Genomic DNA, 21645 nt, shown 5'->3' with positions numbered 1-21645 from the left:
ATCAAACATTTATGGAGAGACCTGAAAACAGCTGTCCAGTGATGCTCCCCATCCAACCTGACAAGAGCTTGAGAGGATCTGCAGAGAGGAATGGGAGAAACACCCCAAATACATGTGTGGAAAGCTTGTAGCATCATACCCAGGAAGACTCAAGGTTGTAATATCTGCCAAAGGTGCTTCAACAAAGTACTCAGTCAAGTGTCGGAATCTTACTTTTACATAAGTATTCAATTTTTATTTTTTTTATATATAGAAGTACAAAAATGGGGTATTTGGTGTAGATTTTTATTTTTGTATTAATTTTACCTTTATTTAACTAGGCAAGTCAGTTAACAAATTATTTTCAATGACAGCCTAGGAACAGTGGGTTAACTGCCGGGCAGAATGACAGATTTGTACCTTGTCAGCTCAGGGATATGAACTTGCAACCTTTCGGTTACTAGTCCAACGCTCTAACCACTAGGCTACCCTGCCGCCCCAGCCGATGGGTCTGAATATTTCCGCATGTACCATGACCATGGATAGACTACTGCACAACCTATGGCTGAGAGGATGTGTATTTCATAAACTAAAAAGATTCAATGTTTTAAAAACATGCAATACACCAAAAGGCCTCTAGGTGAGAAACAAACCAAGTCAACAGAAAAACACACGGCTATTATCAAAATAGATTTTTTATTCTAGACGTTTCAAAGGTCTGATTGATATTACAACAGTCAGATGCGTAGGTTGCAGAGTCTCAGCATCTGTGTGAGTGAGAGAAAATAACATGGGTGAGGGCAAAGACAAAATTAAACAAAAAACTAAAATCTGCACACTGGTATTTACCTACATGGTCCAGGGTGTTATGGATACATCCACATTAAAGTTTAGATGTATTGTTCTTGTTCATTTTTGCGTACATAGCTACAAATAAATCAGAATTATAAAAGTTTTTCAAAGAGTACAAAACCTTTAAGAGCTTTTTAGGCATAGCAAAGAGAATTAGTACTGTAGGTAGGAACAAGAAATAGCAAACACTTGAATGCAGTGTAAAAAGATCATTTTAAAACAAACATTATAAAATACCATTCCACTGTCAGACTTCCTAATAAGTCTTCATGGTACGATCCACTCACTGTTGGTTATATTAAAGCAAACTTCAAAATAGCTAGCTTCTGTACAAAATGCATTTGTAAAACAAGTGACATTCTTTCTGAGCAAAGGAGACTTTTGGATAATTTTTTTTGTTAAATAAAATATGGGTGTTTTTAAAGCCACTGGATGTTAGCTAGGGCTAAGATATGGTATGTTGGAATGCCATGAAGTTGGGTTGGATCCAATGTGTACCCAACAAGTCAGCAGTTCAGAAACTACTATTGTCCCTCGCTTTTTCACAGAACGACTGCACGCGTTCAGCTACTGGAGAGATATTAAACAGGATTATCCTGCGTCTGGAAGCACCAACCAGGGGTGGTGGTCAAAGCCATTTTAAAGCGCTCAAATTCCAATTCAATAACGGGAGAAAAACAAACGTTCCATTTATTTTCAATTAATATTTTATTCAAATTTTTGAATTGGGAGTTCACTTCCAGAATGAATCCAAATGGAATTGACCCCAACCCTTGCTTGAACACATGTCCCTGTTTTGCATTATTCTTAAGTGCAGAAAATAACTTAAAACAAACCCATTCTTAGGGCTGCTCTTTTACAGCTATGACTGTTTAATGGTATTTTATAAAGAACCATTTGTCATGGTGAAAGACCCACATGATGCATAAGAATAACACATTTCCAAGCGTGTCTTCGAGAGTTATGGAGGATTTCTCAAAACCAACCTTGCATACAAGAGCCATACAAAAAGAATCCCCTGTGATGTCTCACACATATATATATATATATAGTTAGAATGTTACGTCAAGTCATATGTTCCAAAGTCCACCTCTCATCTCCCTGCCTAGAAAACATCACCTTCTGACCACCAAAAAAAATAAGCACCATCTATCCATGCATAGGCCTTGACACAGCCTGTCTCCCAAGTGTTGGTGCTGGGTAGAAAATCAATCATCCACAATGACCTAAGAGCAGACACAGCAGTGCGTCCTCAAACAGAACACTTGAAACAATGGTTCACTCCAAAATCAAAGTTGGTCAGAAGTTACAACTCAAAAGTAGTCTTGGAACGTTGGCAAAATCTCATGTTTGACCAATTTCGGGTATGAAAACTCCCGGCTAACTTTGACATCGGCGTTTGTATGGGGGTTGTCCTGTGTCCTATTCATTCATGAGCTACCCAAAGCACTGCCATTCCTGTGTTCTGGCTAAAAGAGCCACGGAGGCACAGATGGACGATCAGCCTTTCCTTCTACATAACACTGAAACCTAAACATGTCCTTAAAATATGACAGAATGGGGTTATGTAGTAGCTAACGGTGATGATCTTTAGTCCAGAGATCTAACAGTTCACACCTGAAACCATTTCTCAAGGTAAACAAGCAAAATGAGACATTGGGCATTCCTCCTCACTAAATGCTCTCTGACAAATATTTTTTTTTAAACAAACAATTTTGGGCAAACTGAAAAACAAGCATCAAAATTACAATTAACCCATTTCAACTTATGAAATATAGATTTGTTCAATGTTTTCTTGAGCCATAACAACAACAAAAAAAAGTACAGTGTCAAAGTGAATGGATTTCTCCCAATAAACCGTTTCAAATCCAAATGGTAAAAGAAACAAAAAGCCTACTGACCTCTCCACTCTTTCCCCGACATGTAACACACAAACCTACGGCAAAAGGACGACAAAACATGCTGACATGTACAATATGCACACACCAACGACGTGAGGGAAAAAAAGACATGTCTAATTTCTGGTATAAAGGATAAAAATAAACAAAGTAAACAAAATAGCAGATATTTTGGTATGTATGCAATGGGTCCCCTTTGGGATTTTTTTTAATTTTCTGAACGTAAAAGTAATTTCTCTCTCCTGTGGGTCTGAGTGACTTGATGGGGTGGGGTGGGGTGGGGGGGTGGGGGGGGGCAGACCCCCTTCTCTGGAGGTGTAGTTTAAGTGTTTATGGTGGTGGTTGTGATGGCAGGCCATGGCTTCTGATGGGACTACAGCAGTGTAGACGACAGGCAGGGACAGTCATTTTGGCTATGTACACATTCGTAGTCGGTCCATGGCTCCCCAAACGAGCGTCATTTCCTCAGGTCTAATACACAAACCTGGAACAGAGAAAGAGAGCAGGAAAGATAGACGTTAAAGGTCATATGTAATGAGCTGGGCCATTTTTTTTTCTGACCACGTGACCAGACCTGGAAAACCCCTGGCCTTAACGGCCCTTTATCTACTTTCCCATAGTCAGATAAACATTGTCTCTGCGTGCAGTATGAAGTTAAGAGGTAGATTTGCGTGCCATTGCCAACTAGCATTAGCGCAATGACTGAAAGTCTATGGGTATCTGCTAGCAGGTACCACAGACTTCCTGTCATTATCTGGCTATTTGGCAATGGCTCGCACATCTACCTCTTAACTTCCTTCTTACTTGACACAGAGACATAAAAATGGTGATGCATAAGTTCATCTGACTCTGGGGAAGTAGATAAATGGCCCCATTACCAAAATCCTGAAGTATCCCTTTAACATAGAAACCAACTATGCCTTTAACAATGAGACAAACACACATCCATTACTAGTCTAAGAGGTCCAGTATACACTGCAGAAAGTCACTTCATTATTCAATCTGCGGAACCTCAGGTTCTGACACCGCCTGGTATCGGTAACAGAGAGAACAGTCTGACCATTTTAAGCCTTGTTCTGACACCACCTGGCATAGAGCTCAGCTACAGTGATGTACTAGGGCATACGCACTACCCGCTGTAGCATCTTGCGGTCGGATGCCAAGCAGTTGCCATACCAAGCGGTGATGCAGCCAGTCAAGATGCTCTCAATGGTGCAGCCGTATAACTTTGAGGATCTGAGAGCCCATGCCAAATCTTTTCAGCCTCCTGATGGGGAAAAGGCATTGTCGTGCCTTCTTCACAACTGTTTCTGTGTGTGGACGATAATTCCATAGTGGACACCAAGGAACTTGAAGCTCTCGATCCGTTCCACTACAGCTCCGTTGATGTAGATGTGTCGTCAGCAGACTTAATGGTGTTGGGAGTCGTGCGCGGCCACGCCAGTCGTGGGTGAACAGGGAGTACAGGAAGGGACTAAGCACGCAACCCCTAAGGGGCCCCCGTATTGAGGGTCTGTGTGGCGGATGCGTTATTGCCTACCCCCACTGTAGTCCCTCAAAGTCCAGGATCCAGTTGCAGAAGGATGTGTTCAGTCCCAGGTTCCTGAGCTTAGTGATGAGCTTGGAGGGCACTATGGTGTGGAACTTCTAGAACAATCCCTTACAGATGACCTGTAGACGCTCAATACCATCGACAAACTAGCCGTTTGATTCATTACTCCTCAGCTGCAACTGTTGGCAAGTAAACAATTCTGTTCATTGCTCTTTTTTACCCCCAGATGAATATAACAGACGCTGGATACTGGACAGGTAGCTAACAGATCATTAGCACAGTACTACAATCTATATAAAAAGTGTCACTACTTGGTGCTCGGTGAACAGTGTGTGTAAACGAAGCCAGGCGTTTACCCGGACCACGAGACACCTTGGGCCCTAGATAAAGCTTTTAACTGGGGTCTGACGTTATTCCAGCTCAGCTCCTCCGGACACCAGGAAATCATTCCTGGCTGTGTCCATTAAGAGGCAGCTAGTGAGACTTACCGATCCGTCTGATGCACTGGCTCCCACCTTGTCGCCCGTGGCGTTCCAGCACACCTCGAAGATGCCCCCCGTTCCCCTGTAGCTGTGGACTAAAGCACCCGTCTGGACAGAGGGATAGGGGTGTAATCAGCCAACAATGATCAGGAAAAATGGATTTGGGGCAACTCAATTTCAATCATGTTTACATTATTACACGCATCTCACTAAGGGCTGAGCTCCAGATTTACATGTAGAACTCAAATTTTCACAGAAATCACCCATTGAAATCAATGCATCATATACGTCAGAGTCAGACCTAAATATTCAAACCCATTCGTCGACCACCAGACCAGCCCTACAAGAAACCGTCAGGCTTGAGATGTGAATGATGTACGAGTGACGTCAGCGACTGTGTTTGTGTCAGTCCGCCCCGTACCTGTGTGTTCCAGATGTGGACACACTTGTCGAAGGAGCCGCTGGCCAGGTGGCGCCCGTCGGGGCTGAAGGCCACACTGTAGACGGGCTCCTGGTGGCGGGTGAGCGTGTGGATGCACACGCCTCGCTCCACATCCCACAGACGCACCGTCGAGTCAAACGACGCGCTGGGGAGAAGAACAGTACTTTAGTATCCATCTCCTGCTCCTAACGACCCAGACACCACCCATTTGGGAGGGAGCATGGTGCAGCGCCCCTGGAGCTGTTTAGGAGGGTTAAAGGCAGAGAGAAGGACAGAAGATCTATTCACTTATATTTGATTAGTGACGATCCTGGGCTCTTTTTTTTTCTTCAGCTGGGGGAAACAGAATGTCACAGAGATGAACACATGACTCCATACTACGTCACGTACAGATCCTAAATGTTTATGATACATAACCTCTTATGATAAAAAAAACACAAAAAACAGAGGAATGCTGGGAGTTGGAGTGTTTCACCATCTTTTATTACCTGGCCAGCATCAGGTTGGCATTGGGGTTGTTGGTCCCGGGCCCCGTGGGGCTCCACTTGATGGTGTAGATCTCCTTACTGTGGGCCTGCAGGTCGTGGACACACGAGTCCTGCTTCATACTCCAAATCTGAGAGACAGACGGGAGAGAGACAGACATAATGTAGCACCATGGGACCGACTCAGGAAGGAGAGAGACATTATGTAGCACCATGGGATCGACAGAGACATTATGTAGCACCATGGGACCGACTCAGGAAGGAGACAGACTTTATGTAGCACCATGGGATCAACTCAGGAAGGAGAGAGAGACATTATGTAGCACCATGGGACCGACTCAGGAAGGAGGGAGACAGCGACATTATGTAGCACCATGGGATCGACAGAGACATTATGTAGCACCATGGGACCGACTCAGGAAGGAGAGAGAGAGACATTATGTAGCACCATGGGATCGACAGAGACATTATGTGGGACCGACTCAGGAAGGAGGGAGACAGCGACATTATGTAGCACCATGGGATCGACAGAGACATTATGTAGCACCATGGGACCGACTCAGGAAGGAGAGAGAGAGACATTATGTAGCACCATGGGATCAACTCAGGAAGGAGAGACAGACATTATGTAGCATAATAGGACCGACTCAGGAAGGAGAGAGAGAGAGACATTATGTAGCACCATGGGATCGACTCAGGAAGGAGAGACAGACATTATGTAGCATCATAGGACCGACTCAGGAAGAAGAGGTTGTAGATCCGGCCTATAAACTACGACCAACGGTCCCCAATAACACTACTCTGTTCTTACTCCACTAAATACAGATTTGCCAGTACAGTAGCTAGAGGTCACTTTCATTTAGGAAGATGTCAGGAAGCTTGTTCTGAGCTGTGTGTGTGAGAGAGAGAGCTGTGCGTGTGTGAGAGCTGTGCGTGTGTGAGAGCTGTGCGTGTGTGAGAGCTGTGTGTGTGAGAGGTGTGAGTGTGAGAGGTGTGTGTGTGTCAGAGGTGTGAGAGGTGTGTGTGTGAGTGGTGTGTGTGTGAGCGAGAGAGAGCTGTGTGTGTGTGTGCGAGAGAGAGCTGTGTGTGTGTGTGCGAGAGAGAGCTGTGTGTGTGTGTGCGAGAGAGAGCTGTGTGTGTGTGTGCGAGCGGTGTGTGTGCGAGCGAGAGCTCTGTGTGTGTGTGTGTGTGTGTAATGACCTTGAGTGTCATGTCGTCAGAGCAGGAGGCCAGCAGACTCCCCGTGGGATCCCACTTGATTGCATTCACTTCATTCTATAGGAGGGAAAGAGAAAGGGATGATGAGTGGAAATACAAGGAAACACGTTGTGAACTTTATAATATAGCAGCACACAAAGAATGCATTAACTGTCTAAAGGCACTTCCTGTAGTGATGTGAGAACAGGAACAGGACGGGCAAAAGCCTTCATCTTTATATTCAGGTCAGTGCATTTGAAGACGAGGCCTTTAGACTATAGAGATGAATCAATGTCAGTCAATGTGACAGAGAGGAGACTGTTGAAACGCATCCAGGCCAGACAGCCAGTCCCTGGTCTTACCGTGTGTCCCTGAAAAGTCTTGACAGGCCGGTCCTGGCCCAGCTTACACACGTGTATGCACATGTCCGTGCTACAGGAGGCAAACGTGTTGTTGCTCTGCCAGTCCACGTCCAGGGCCGGCGCAGAGTGGAAGGGAAACTGCTGCTTGGCCTCTCCTGTGTGGGCGTCCCAAATGATGGTGGTCTGAACGGGAGATGGATACACTGTCAGAGTCCTTTCATCATGACTGACCAATGACAGCACCCCATGATGAATCAAATTCATTTTAAAAGGATTTTAAATCCAACTGTCTATCACAAAACCCGTTATCTTACCTTATCTACTCCTGCACTGAGGATGAAGTTTCCTTTCTTATTCCATTTAAGGGCAAATATAGGACCTTTATGCTGGCCCAAGGTACTGGCGAGGTTACCTGCAAAAACACACATCACGGTGCTTGTTTAGCATGAGAACAGGTTTATGGGTCATCTATGATTCGGTGTTTAGAAATGTTGAGATGCTGCTCTAACCAAAAAGGATCCCCCTAAATGGATAGACATGTTGTCCAGAAATTACCTCATTGGACAAACGCTTATATTGGTTTGCCTAAAACTATTAAAGCAAAAATGTTATGTAAACAATTAACAACAGCCGTAGTGCATCTTAAAATGGCTTACCGTCTTTAGTCCATATTCTGGCAAAGCCGTCGTACGAGCCTGTGGCTAGCAGCGTACCCTCACTCTGAAAAATACAAATTCATCGGGGTTAAAAAAAATTTAAAAAAAAATAAAACCTTTAACTTCTTGGTGACAGGGGGCAGTATTTTCACGTCCGGATGAAATGCATGCCCAAATTCAACTGCCTGCTACTCATCCCCAGAAGATAAGATATGCATATTATTAGTAGATTTGGATAGAAGACACTGACGTTTCTAAAACTGTTTGAATCATGTCTGAGTATAACAGAACTTATTTAGCAGGTGAAATTCCAAGGACAAACCATTCAGATGTATTTATTTTTAGGTCACTTTTCAATGGGTTTTCATTGGGAATCCAGATATCTAAGGGATCTTATTGCAGTTCCTATCGCTTCCACTGGATGTCAACAGTCTTTAGAAATTGGTTGAGGTTATTCCTTTGTGTAATGAAGAAGTATGGCCATCTTGAACGAGGGTCACTTGAAGTGTACTATTAGAGGCGTGTGACCAGAAAGCATGCTTCAGTTTGTTTTCTTCCTGTACTGAACACAGATCATCCCATCTTCAATTTTATCGATTATTTACGTTAAAAAATACCTAAAGTTGTATTACAAAAGTAGTTTGAAATGTTTTGGCAAAGTTTACAGGTAACGTTTGAGATATTTTGTAGTCATGTTGAGCAAGTTGGAACCGGTGTTTTTCTGGATCAAACACGCCAAATAAATTGACATTTTGGATATATATGGACGGAATTAATCGAACAAAAGGACCATTTGTGATGTTTGAGACATATTAGAGTGCCAACAAAAGAAGCTCGTCAAAGGTAAGGCATGAATTATATTTTTATTTCTGCGTTGTGTCGCGCCTGAAATATGGTTTATCTCTTTGTTTACGGAGGTGCCATCCTCAGATAATAGCATCGTTTGCTTTTGCCCTAAAGCCTTTTTGAAATCTGACATGTTGGCTGGATTCACAACAAGTGTAGCTTTAATTTTCTATCTTGCATGTGTGATTTAATGAAAGTTTGATTTTTATAGTAATTTGTTTGAATTTGGCGCTCTGTATTTTCCCTGGCTTTTGGCCAGGTGGAACGCTAGTGTCCCACATATATCCCAGAGAGGTTAACCTGGAATTCTGGGTTGCCATATTTTTGTTTGTTCCTGTTGCACACCTGATTGGGACCAAACAAGGGACCGATCCTAATTTGAGATTTATGTGCATTACTAAAAACTTGGCAAAAAATTATCTCCTGATGACATCAAACATTTACCAGAAAGTCAGTTTTTCCTGCTTGTCCTGAGTTGCGATTAGGCTCAAAGTACTTTAAAAGCAGGTTGAGTATCCTTCATAGAGCAGGGAAATGACAGCCTGCTCTACTGTAAATCTTTATTCAGTAGCGACAGCCCTGTATTTTCCATGGGCGAGAGAAGCCGGTCCCATATTTCCAGCTGGGAAGACAAACTAATCGGGGTCTCTCTCTAACTCACATTCCAGTCCAGTGAGGTGACGTCTTTGTTGCTGGGTACGTCCTGGCCTCCCTCCCGTATACAGTGTCTCAGCACCAGCTGCGTGGAGCTGCCCGTGCCGTTCTCACTCAGGTTCCAGATCCGCGCCGTCGAGTCCCCAGACCTACACACACACACACACAGTCATCCAACTTCTTTGGATAGCCTAAAACCACAGTAATGTCTGACTACGTAGATTGTATTATATGGTGCGTAGGATTCAATTAGATGTGCGAGTACAAAACACACAAACATTATTTCACTGAAAGTTACCACCAGCAACCTGTTGGAAACAGCCTTGACTAAGTTCTGCCACATCAAAATGTAGGTCAATGCATACTTCTCCAGACTACCAATGCTGTATGAAGGTGGATTTTACTTTATGAACAGAAATAATTTATCTTTAGGCTATGTCCCTTCTCTGTAGAGAGACAGAAGTAGGACAGACAGTGAAACAGAAGTAGGACAGACAGTGAAACAGAAGTAGGACAGACAGTGAAACAGAAGTAGGACAGACAGTGAAACAGAAGTAGGACAGACAGTGAAACAGAAGGATATAGGAGTTTGTTCTGTACCCAGAGGCGAGCAGGTCGTTGACGGGGTTCCAGGCACAGATGAACACCTCTGACTCGTGGCCCCTCAGCACCATGGCCTTGTTTTGGGGGATCTCCACATCCTGGTCCACCTCCATCATCTCTGCATGGTGGTCTGGGGAGGCACACCATAAAGTTAGACTCATCATGTATCAAATGTCTTATATCCATCTAGAGTCCTCTATCTCTATGCTAGACACACAGATCAGAGTTTTTGGGCGGAGTCCTGGGCCAATTCTGCACTTGCACATTCCTCCATCATTTAAAATGCATAGGATTTACGTAAGCATTGGCTGATGGAGTTTCCACCCCTGTTAAATCCATGACCAGAGGGGGATATTGCTAGCTTGTCGAATAGCAGCTAAACCTACGCTAGTGTTAGTATGGATGACAGTCTCCATCGTAGATTGTGCTTTAGGCCTCACACCTCTTGAGTTTATGTATTGTAAATCAGTTGTACTGTTATGGATCATGAAAGGAAACATGGAAAATGTAACAAAAATAATCAAAGACGTGCGATAATAAAAAGGTTCTGCTCACTGGCTAAGCCATGGGCGCCGTTCTCCTCGCCGTTGGCAGCGGTGCCTCCCTCTCCGTTCTTGGCACCGCCAGGTTGGAGGCCCTGGGTGCCGCTGGTGCTGCCCACCTGCTGCTGCTGGGCCAGCTTTTCCCTGTAGGCCTGCTGCCGCGTCTGCACCACGTCGGGCATAACCGCGTCGATAAGGGACAGCGACTCGATGGGCCGCCCGTCAAAAAGAGTGCCATCCTGGGTGGCAACAAGACAGAAGTTTGGGTTCTTGCACGGCTTCAGGTACTACTAATGATGGGTGGGGCTGGGAACTGCAGAGACCTCATCATCACCATACTTAGCTGCTGATTCTATAAGTATTGCGATTCTTACGTTCCTAAATGTATTGCGATTTTATATGTATTGCAATTCTATATGTATTGCGATTATATACAGTTGAGATCAGAAGTTTACATACACCTTAGCCAAATGCAATAAAACCCAGTTTTTCACAATTCCTGACATTTAATCCTAGTAAAAATTCCCTGTCTTAGGTCAGTTAGGGTCACCACTTTATTTTAAGAACGTGAAATGTCAGTGTAATGGTAGTGATTTATTTCAGCTTTTATTTCTTTCATCACATTCCCAGTGGGTCAGAAGCTATCAAACTCGATTAGTATTTGGTAGCATTGCCTTTAAACTGTTTAACTTGGGTCAAATGTTGCAGATAGCTTCCCACAATAAGTTGGGTGAATTTTGGCCCATTACTCCTGACAGAGCTGGTGTAACTAAGCCAGGTTTGGAGGCCTCCTTGCTCGCACACGCCTTCTCAGTTCTGCCCACAAACTTTCTATAGGATTGAGGTCAGGGCTTTGTGATGGCCACTCCAATACCTTTGTTGTCCTTAAGCCATTTTGCCACAACTTTGGAAGTATGCTTGGGGTCATTGTCCATTTGGAAGACGCATTTGCGACCAAGCTTAAACTTCCTGACTGATGTCTTGAGATGTTGCTTCAATATATCCACATAATTTTCCTGCCTCATGATGCCATCTATTTTGTGAAGTGCACCAATCCCTCCTGCAGCAAAGCACCCCACAAACATAACGATGGTCATTACGGCCAAACAGTTCCATTTTTGTTTCAGACCAGAGGACATTTCTCCAAAAAGTACAATCTTTGTCCCCATGTGCAGTTGCAAACCGTAGTCTGGCTTTTTTTATGGCGGTTTTGGAGCAGTGCCTTCTTTGCTGAGCAACCTTTCAGGTTATGTTGACTCATTTTACTGTGGATATAGATACTTTTGTACCCGTTTCCTCCAGCATCTTCACAAGGTCCTTTGCTGTTGTTCTGGGATTGATTTGCACTTTTCGCACCAAAGTACATTCATCTCTAGGAGACAGAATGCGTCTCCTTCCTGAGCAGTATGACGGCTGCGTGGTCCCATGGTGGTTATACTTGCGTACTATTGTTTGTACAGATGAACATGGTACCTTCAGACATTTGGAAATTGCTCCCAAGGATGAACCAGACTTGTGATGAACCAGCAAAAAATTATGAGGTCTTGGCTGATTTCTTTTGATTTTCCCATGATGTCAAGCAAATAGGCACTGGGTTTGAAGGTGGGCCTTGAAATACATCCACAGATACACCTCCAATTGACTCTAATGATGTCAATTAGCCTATCAGAAGCTTCTAAAGCCATGACGTAATTTTCTGAAATTTTCCAAGCTGTTTAAAGGCACAGTCAACTTAGTGTATGTAAACTTCTGACCCACTGGAATTGTGATTCAGTGAAATATAAGTTAAATAATCTCTCTGTAAACAATTGTTGGAAAAATGACTTGTGTCATGCACAAAGTAGATGTCCTAACCCACTTGCCAAAACTATAGTTTAACAAGAAATTTGTGGAATGGTTGAAAAACTAGTTTTAATGACTCCAACATAAGTGTATGTAAAGTTCCGACTTCAATTGTATGCATTGCGATTCGATATGCATTGCGATTCGATATGTATTGTGATTCTCACGATTCTATATGTATTCCAATTCGATATGTATTGTGATTCTCACGATTCTATATGTATTCCAATTCGATATGTATTGTGATTCTCACGATTCTATATGTATTCCAATTCGATATGTATTGTGATTCTCACGATTCTATATGTATTCCAATTCGATATGTATTGCGATTCTCCCGATTCGATAAACATTGATTCTATATGTATTGTGATTCTCATGATTTTACAGTGGGGCAAACAAGTATTTGATAACCTGCAAAATCGGCAGTGTTTCCTACTTAAAGCATGTAGAGGTCTGTAATTTTTTATCATAGGTACACTTCAACTGTGAGAGATGGAATCTAAAACAAAAATCCAGAAAATCACATTGTATGATTTTTAAGTAATTAATTTGCATTTTATTGCATGACATAAGTATTTGGTACAGAAACCTTTGTTTGCAATTACAGAGATCATACGTTTCCTGTAGTTCTTGACCAGGTTTGCACACACTGCAGCAGGGATTTTAGCCCACTCCTCCATACAGACCTTCTCCAGATCCTTTAGGTTCCGGGCTGTCGCTGGGCAATACGGACTTTCAGCTCCCCCCAAAGATTTTCTGTTGGGTTCAGGTCTGGAGACTGGCTAGGCCACTCCAGGACCTTGAGATGTCCTGTCTGTGTGTTTCGGGTCGTTGTCATGCTGGAAGACCCAGCCACGACCCATCTTCAATGCTCTTACTGAGGGAAGGAGGTTGTTGGCCAAGATCTCGCGATACATGGCCCCATCCATCCTTCCCTCAATACGGTGCAGTCGTCCTGTCCCCTTTGTAGAAAAGCATCCCCAAAGAATGTTTCCACCTCCATGCTTCACGGTTGGAATGGTGTTCTTGGGGTTGTACTCATCCTTCTTCTTCCTCCAAACACGGCGAGTGGAGTTTAGACCAAAAAGCTATATTTTTGTCTCATCAGACGACATGACCATCTCCCATTCCTCCTCTGGACCATCCAGATGGTCATTGGCAAACTTCAGACGGGCCTGGACATGCGCTGGCTTGAGCAGGGGGACCTTGCATGCGCTGCAGGATTTTAATCCATGACAGCGTAGTGTGTTACTAATGGTTTTCTTTGAGACGGTGGTCCCAGCTCTCTTCAGGTCATTGACCAGGTCCTGCAGTGTAGTTCTAGGCTGATCCCTCACCTTCCTCATGATCATTGATGCCCCACGAGGTGAGATCTTGCGTGGAGCCCCAGACCGAGGGTGATTGACCGTCATCTTGAACTTCTTCCATTTTCGAATAATTGCGCCAACAGTTACCTTCTTACCAAGCTGCTTGCCTATTGTCCTGTAGTCCATCCCAGCCTTGTGCAGGTCTACAAGGTCTTCCCGATGTCCTTACACAGCTCTCTGGTCTTGGCCATTGTGGAGAGGTTGGAGTCTGTTTGATTTATTTTATACAGGTAATGAGTTCAAACAGGTGCAGTTAATACAGGTAATGAGTGGAGAACAGGAGGGCTTCTTAAAGAAAAACTAACAGATCTGTGAGAGCCGGAATTCTTACTGGTTGGTAGGTGATCAAATACTTATGTCATGCAATAAAATGCAAATTAATTACTTAAAAATCATACAATGTGATTTTCAGGATTTTTGTTTTAGATTCCATCTCTCACAGTTGAAGTGTACCTATGATAAAAAATTACAGACCTCTACATGCTTTGTAAGTAGAAAAATCAGCAGTGTGTCAAATACTTGTTCTCCCCACTGTATATGTATTGTGATTCTATATGTATTGATTCGACAGCGTGCTTTCACTGTGATTTGATGTTCCTAACATATTGCTCACTATGTCTGCTGCTGAGGGACAAGAGAGAACAGTAGAAAACAAGTTTTGATCAGTCAGTGAAACAAAGTGCTGAAAACATGTTGGCTCACTATTTAAAAACAAAACGGAGAACAAGCTATAGGATGAAAAACAGCAGTTTTGGCGCAGGCACAGATGACCAGCACTAGCTAACTACCTACAGTAGCAAAAATTATAATGAATACATGTCCAAATCGATACTTTGAGTCAAATATAGATAAGATAGTCCAAAAATAATATTGCGATTTGTAACTTCATTAATTCCCACCCCATCACTACAGGTGATTCAGGGCCAGATGGTTTTATAATACCCTAGTGGCTAAAGGGAAATTCCACTCAAAAGTTAAAATGTCTTTCTTTACCTTTGAATGTTTCAATTGATATGTCTAACATGCGTCTTTACCCAGATATTTTAGTCAAAATCTGTAGAAGAGCACTAGAAAATTACAATCCAATGACATCAGCTATAGCAGAGCAATAGAGCAGATGATGTCATAGGATTTGCTCTTCCCTAGGATTAGATGTAATGTAATCCTAGATTTGTGGTTGGGGCAACTTCAACCGTCTTACATTTAGGAAATTAAAGGCTACAGAGAAGGTATTGAACACGGCGGCAGGTAACCTAGTGGTTACAGCGTTGGGCCAGTAACCGAAAGGTTGCTAGATCGAATCCCTGAGCTGACAAGGTAAAAATCTGTCGTTCTGCCCCTGAACAAGGCAGTTAACCCACTGTTCCTAGGCCGTCATTGTACATAAGAATTTGTTCTTAACTGACTTGCCTAGTTAAATAAAATAAACAGTCAATATATAGGAAAGTTGACGGTTAGTGGCGTACAGTCAGTAAATAAGCAAGTTAGCATTGAGGGTACTGACCTCGTTGATGCTGACCTCTGCCTCCACGTACTGCAGGCCCTTCTGAATGATGGAGATGAGGGCAGCAGGGGGCACCAGGGCTCCGTTGATATTGGACTGGCTGATGTGGCTCTCTATGCCAAAGGTGAAAGCCGAGTGGGAGAAGCCTGGCAGACAGGGAGAGGGATGGAGAGAGCGAGAGAGGGACATTAGTGTTGTTACACCCCCGTCCTTCAAATCGCTACACCACTGCGTCATTAGGTTGTTATGGTTACGTTCACCTTGAAGAGTTTATACTCAGCAGGCAAAACTTGTTGAAATGATGTCATAGTGACATCATTTCAACCCGTGTCTGGTCATAGTGACATAATTTCAACCAGCTTCACCAGCTGTGTAGCACTCAGTTAACATTCCATTTGAAGATTATGGTGGTAGATATATTAAGCATTTTTCCTGCATTTCAGCTAGATAAATTGCAGATCTGACAATGGATAGTGGTCCCAATTAGTTCAAATAGAAATGTTCAATAGGACGAGACACTACATTTCCGGAGCGGTCTACTGCACAAAGTACATGAGAAGATGTAGGTCTGTCTTACCCGACTCTTGCAGGTATCTGTACACCAGGAAGTTGACCTCATCACTGCTAATGCTCATTTTTAATCCTGGCGGTTAAACCATGGGGTCAGCGCAGGATAGGAGCCTAGCAAGAACAAGAGACAGACACAGTTACAACACCTACCCTGACAAAATATGAATGCTGAATCCTATTATAGTAAGACAATTATTTACCGAGTGAACTGACATGTCAATGAACCCAGTGCCTTCGTCAGGGTTGAACATTTGAACGCTTGCCCATGGATTACCAATACACTGATTAGTAACTAAGTATGTAGGTGGAACTGGGCATGCTTTTGAACTTGGTAGTCTTGGCAAGTGGCAACATTGACTTTCAACACGTAGTGTAAATTGTAAATGTGTAGTAGATCCTTGAAAACAGATTGTAATTCCCAAGTCAAATATATATTTTTTAAAGACTAACTCCCCAACAGATAATGACCTAAAGCATTTTGATCCCTCACCTTGCCCGACCTACTTTGTGCAAACTTCATAACTCTGTGGCTACAGCGATCATCATTTGGCAGTACAATCATGGAGTTGAATTCTTCTTTGGTGGGTCGTGGAGTGTTCCCATTCTGGTCCTTAGGCGGGGCACCAGTTTCCATTCATTAATCCCCACAACTGGAAATCATTACCAAGCCCTCCTTAAAGAGGGCAGGCTAATTCTTGTGGACAAAACCACTGGGGGAAAGGAAATGGGGGGGGAGGGGTTGGGAATAACAGCCAGCAGTTTGTATCCCTGCCGCGTATTTATTCAAGCAAAGCCACACACTGTTTAAACAGGACTGTGGAAATAAACAGGGACGACGAGGATGGCTGGATTGAAACTTCCAGCTCTCTGTCATGCCAGCAGACTAAAGTCAACACTCAGACCAGAAATTAGATCCAACGCTAATCAAATCAAGAGCGCCTTGAACTCTGGCGAATGACGATGCACTTCATTGCGCAGACAGAATCACGACAATGTTGGGTGCATAACCGCGTTGCAGGAGACACCCATAGGTGTTCACATTGAGTATGAGGGGTCAGGTTGCTGAGGTGGTGTCTACATACATACATATATTCATCTAAAAATATATATATATTTTTTTAAATACACTGACAACAGGTTCATGTTATTTTCTGAGTGCATTGCTTTTCTCTTGTCCCATATCAATTACAGACAGGGTCTCTCTCCTCGCCTCCTTCTCAAAAGGCGTCGGAGGAGAAGAATGAGAAAGTGCCAGGTTTTCATTCAAACTTGTAGCTGCTTGAAAACACCCACCCACTGGCCAGGATTAGTGATGTTAAGCCAGACCATAGCTCACATTGCAAAGTGGTGGGTGACCTGCTGATAGCCTAGCCTGCCTACCATTGACTATAGCCTACGCACTCAAATGGCGAATCGGAGGCACACTTTAATAACAAAAATAAGAGTAGCTTTTTAATCGTGGCCATCAAAACAGTTAGCACATGATAGCATATAGAATTTGTTATGCAATGACGGGGCTTATAAAAACAAGTTTCACTCCAGTAGCAGCTTTTTCAAGAGCTGCTCTCATTCTGTCTGACAGGTGACAGTATATTCCTCTTCTCAAACTAGGCTCTGTATGCTGTGCGTGTGATAAGATACATGACGAATGAAAATGCACAACCGACAATTTAATTGTACCAAATAATGCAAATTAACCAATCACATGTATTTTTGATGGCTAACCGGTTAACATCCCTTACCTCTCGGTAGGCTATAGTACACTGTAGATTCTACTGTATTGTACTCCCTCTCTGAACGCGAGGCCCACGGACAGCACTCTCTCTAGGGTTGTCACGATACCAGTATCACGAAACTCAGAAGTATCGTGTCAAGGAAACAAAACATGAAGCGGACAAAATTTGCTGAGGAAAACAGTCCTAATATTGGAAACAAACAGCCTTATGTTGTTACCCAGAATCACATGTTTCTTTTCCAAGCCATAGCACAATATTTTACATACAGTAGGACCAAAGAGTTGTCTGACTTGTGTTTTCCTGCCATGGAAAATCATGTATTGTAGTACCTGGTTTCGTGACAAACCTATGTTCTATGAATACGAGCCCCAAGGACAGCAATCTCTCCCTGAGCACGAGGCCCAAGGCTGTGAGTGTGAATGCATTAACCCAGCACAGCACCGTTTGTACGGCACATTCCATCCATAAATCACAGCCGGGGCCTCGAGAGTGAATGTGTGGGAAATCATGTCAGCTACAGCTCGACAAGCCAGATTACAACGGGTTGAGGCGTTTACAAATTGTGTCGATGTGTATTCCTATTCTCCTACGTAAATATTTACAGCGTTCAAGGGACGGAAGTGTTTCTTTTTCCAGTCCGTGCCGCTTCAAGGTTGTGCCACAAGTCAGCCGGGTCATGGAGGGTGAATATGACTCACTGGTGTGAGGTCTTTGTCTCTCTGTTTGACATACACTGAAGTACAGGCCTCAACCCCAGAGTCCTGACATGTTGTCGGGGGCATGACTGTGCCTGCAGACTCCTCTCGTGCTCCTTCACTACAGTTCACAGAGCGGATGAGAAAAGACTATGTTGATGCAAAATGACACGCTTATCCTACGTGGTATCCAAAATTAACTCTGCATCCTGGTAGTCCAGGTCTGAGCCAACGTATAGAGAAAGTCATCCTTACAACAAACTTTGCACTCAAGTCAAAGTGTGAACCTGCGATAACCACTGTGCTTTCTAATATACTTTATTGGACAAAAGCACAACTTGTGTGTTGCTTCTAAGGGACCCCATGTAGGCTATTACATACGATGATGTCAGCTCCAGATTACTCACCATGTGATCAAGTGTCTTTCAGAAGCTCATTGCTCCACCATCCACAGGAGGAACTCCGCAATCTAGGACCCAAGACAGGGAAAACAACAATGACGCTGTTGTTCATGTTGACCCTCCTCGGAGCCAGTACTTGAGTGAAACCTTGAGTATACTGTTTAAAAGTATATAGCATGGAAAGAGGACGACGCTATCATATTTCATAGCAACATCAGACCTCATGATTATCCATGACAAACATACAAATCCCAGCGCATAGATATTACCTATCAATGTTGTATGGAAGTTGTGAAGGAAATGTAGCAGTGCCTATGTAGGCAGATTGAGGAAAGAGTTAAGAGTTGACTGGCCAGGAAGGTTGTGTCACTCACTACACTATCAGGGAAACCGGGTCAGCAGTGTTGAAGCCAAAAACAGCCAATGGACCTTTGTGCTACCAGTGCCCTGGTGGGAGAATGCAAGAAGCAGACTGAGGAGAAGTATTTTCTACAGTACACAAGGACTGTGTATAGTAGTGTACCTTGAAAATGTGTGTTGAATTTTCAACATGTAGCCATGTAGCCTACAACATGGTAGTTCAATTATTGGAAGGGCTATGACTTTGTTTCTATAACTTATGCTCCGTTTTCTTGACACCTAGCTAGAAGGTTGAAGAAATTGATAGCAAATGTAAGAAATCATATGTTATGATTGTGTGTAGACTAAAGTGGGATGTTGGTTCCACACTCCATCCCACTACAACACACTCAACAAAAACACTTAGTTGTGTATTTGATGGACTTTTCCTCTGGCGCTACAAATCATTAATTCTGCCATTTTTCTCTCTCTTCTCTATTTGAAAATACAACGCTTGAATGAGAGTCTGACTGAGCCGTTCCCTACTACAGTAGTTAATGAACTCTCCCCTTTAACTGTACACAAGTTACTAATGAGTTAGGATATAGCTAGTCTGACTGAGCCGTTCCCTACTACAGTAGTTAATGAACTCTCCCCTTTAACTGTACACAAGTTACTAAAGAGTTGGGATATAGCTAGTCTGACTGAGCCGTTCCCTACTACAGTAGTTAATGAACTCTCCCCTTTAACTGTACACAAGTTACTAAAGAGTTGGGATATAGCTAGTCTGACTGAGCCGTTCCCTACTACAGTAGTTAATGAACTCTCCCCTTTAACTGTACACAAGTTACTAAAGAGTTGGGATATAGCTAGTCTGACTGAGCCGTTCCCTACTACAGTAGTTAATGAACTCTCCCCTTTAACTGTACACAAGTCACTAATGAGTGAGTTGTGAGTTTAAAACAGTGGATACCTAGCTAACGTTATTTCCCATGGTAGCCTAGTTGAACACGTCTACTTGATATCGAAGATCGGACTAATCCCTACTCATTATTATCATGGTCTTAAAATGGGAGGTTGAGCCCTGACACCATGGCAGTTTCTATTTCTTTAACACCCAGTTAACAAAAGTCCCCCACTGCCGAAGCATGAGGACCTACTAGTAGTGGCAGAAGACTGCTAACATTAGCAAACTGGTAGCTAACTAATTGGAGGTCATTTACTAGTTAACTAGCTAACTAGTTAGCACAATTTACTATAGGTAACTTAAATAAACAGTTAACGGCGTCATTTAAATTTCATCTAACGTATAACCTCAGCTTTTAAAACAGAAATTCATTCATCTAGCCAAACTATTACGGTCTGTCACCTAACGTTAGCTAGCTAGCGTTATGTCACCAGGCTAAAGCTATCTTAGCTAACTGGCTAGCTAACGGAGAGAGCACAAATCCCATCCCCCACACGGTTGTTAGCAAATGAGGCTAAGCTAACGTAAGTTAGCTAGCTAGCCTAAGCACCGCGACGTGGTTTTTCCGCTCGCCACACTCCCGTGCCCATGAGGCATTGCTAAAGGACTTAGCGTTAGCTAGCTAGCTACACTAACGTAGTTGTTTCAATAACCAAAGGCAATCGTTTAAAGGGGTGGCAATATTTTGCATTCATTCCTATGTTCCAACAACAAATACAAAACATACGATTCGGTCTTATATGAAATGTTCTGCTAAACGCTAGCAAGTAAGCTAGGCTAGTTAGCTGCTCTTTCAAAATGTCCCCATAATCCAGTACCTACTTTGTCTGAAATCTTTTGATAGATGGTTTCCGCTGTAATCCTCGTGTTCAAGCTAAACCATGTTATCCATTTACAAATATTGCAAAATTGATATCTCAAGGAAATGTATGAACATTTTAAAGATAATAGCTAGAGATACAGAGCCAGGCGGTTCAAAACCAACGGCTTCAGACACAGTAACGTGACTTTCCCTACAAAAATGGGCAGTCCTGGCAGCCTGCTACAGTCTTTCCAAACGTCACTCGTTGTAGCGGAGTTATCAGAGTTTACAGGAAACGTGTTTCCTACTGTTCAACCAGTTGGTGTAGTGCTATTTTCGTAGGCGCACAGGAGCGGGAATTTATTTTATTACGATTAATTCAACTTCAATTCAAAGGGTTAATCGACGTGGGAAACATATCTTTACATTGCCAAAGCAAGTGAAATAGATAATAAACAAAAGTGAAATAAACAATCAAAAATAAACAGTAAACATTACATTCACAAAAGTTCCAAAGGAATAGAGACATTTAAAATGTTATATTATGGCTATATACAGTGTTCTAACGATGTGCAAATAGTTAAAGTACAAAAGGGAAAATAAATAAACATAAATATAGATTGTATTTACAATGGTGTTTGTTCTTCACTGGTTGCCCTTTTCTTGTGGCAACAGGTCACAAATCTTGCTGCACTGTGATATTTCACCCAGTAGATATGGGAGTTTATCAAATTTGGATTTGTTTTCGAATTCTTTGTGAGTCTGTGTAATCTGAGGGAAATATGTGTCTCTAATATGGTCATACATTTGGCAGGAGGTTAGGAAGTGCAGCTCAGTTTCCACCTCATTTTGTCTTCTCTCGAGAGCCA

The 21645-nt window shown here is 43.0% G+C and overlaps 1 protein-coding gene across 3 annotated transcripts; it reads right to left on the bottom strand.

Annotated features, from left to right (window-relative positions):
- Window positions 1-658: 658 nt before the first annotated feature.
- LOC139375877 (F-box-like/WD repeat-containing protein TBL1XR1) lies at window positions 659-21007 on the bottom strand. Of its 3 annotated transcripts, XR_011627856.1 has the most exons (16): window positions 20797-20985; window positions 18675-18736; window positions 15844-15947; window positions 15267-15412; window positions 10564-10789; window positions 10006-10138; window positions 9413-9554; window positions 7906-7969; window positions 7564-7661; window positions 7250-7432; window positions 6891-6965; window positions 5694-5821; window positions 5185-5350; window positions 4770-4871; window positions 2733-3213; window positions 659-746 (listed from the first exon to the last, which is right to left on the bottom strand). XR_011627856.1 is itself a non-coding variant. In XM_071117824.1 (15 exons), the coding sequence occupies exons 3-15, from the start codon at window positions 15899-15901 to the stop codon at window positions 3187-3189; spliced, it is 1548 nt and encodes a 515-aa protein (XP_070973925.1). In that variant the 5' UTR covers window positions 15902-15947; window positions 18675-18736; window positions 20797-21007; the 3' UTR covers window positions 659-3186. The 3 variants fall into 3 exon arrangements, 2 of the variants coding, with proteins under 2 accessions (XP_070973925.1, XP_070973926.1); XM_071117824.1 differs by having other exon boundaries at window positions 659-3213; window positions 20797-21007; XM_071117825.1 differs by lacking the exons at window positions 18675-18736; window positions 20797-20985 and adding an exon at window positions 18271-18356 and having other exon boundaries at window positions 659-3213.
- Window positions 21008-21645: the final 638 nt, after the last annotated feature.

This window comes from Oncorhynchus clarkii, chromosome 20 (assembly GCF_045791955.1).
Source record: "Oncorhynchus clarkii lewisi isolate Uvic-CL-2024 chromosome 20, UVic_Ocla_1.0, whole genome shotgun sequence".
NCBI lineage: Eukaryota > Metazoa > Chordata > Actinopteri > Salmoniformes > Salmonidae > Oncorhynchus > Oncorhynchus clarkii.
The sequence above is the reverse complement of the archived record's forward strand: the minus strand, read 5'-3'. Positions and strand labels throughout refer to the sequence as shown.

Bases quoted from the DNA above. Each gene is read 5' to 3' on its own strand.
- LOC139375877 (XM_071117824.1), bottom strand. From the start codon at position 15,901: ATGAGCATTAGCAGTGATGAGGTCAACTTCCTGGTGTACAGATACCTG. The intron at 7,970-9,412 runs GTGAGTTAGAGA...TGTATTTTTCAG, and splicing joins TCACCTCACTGGACTGGAAT to AGTGAGGGTACGCTGCTAGC. The intron at 6,966-7,249 runs GTAAGACCAGGG...TCCCTCCTATAG, and splicing joins AGACTTTTCAGGGACACACG to AATGAAGTGAATGCAATCAA.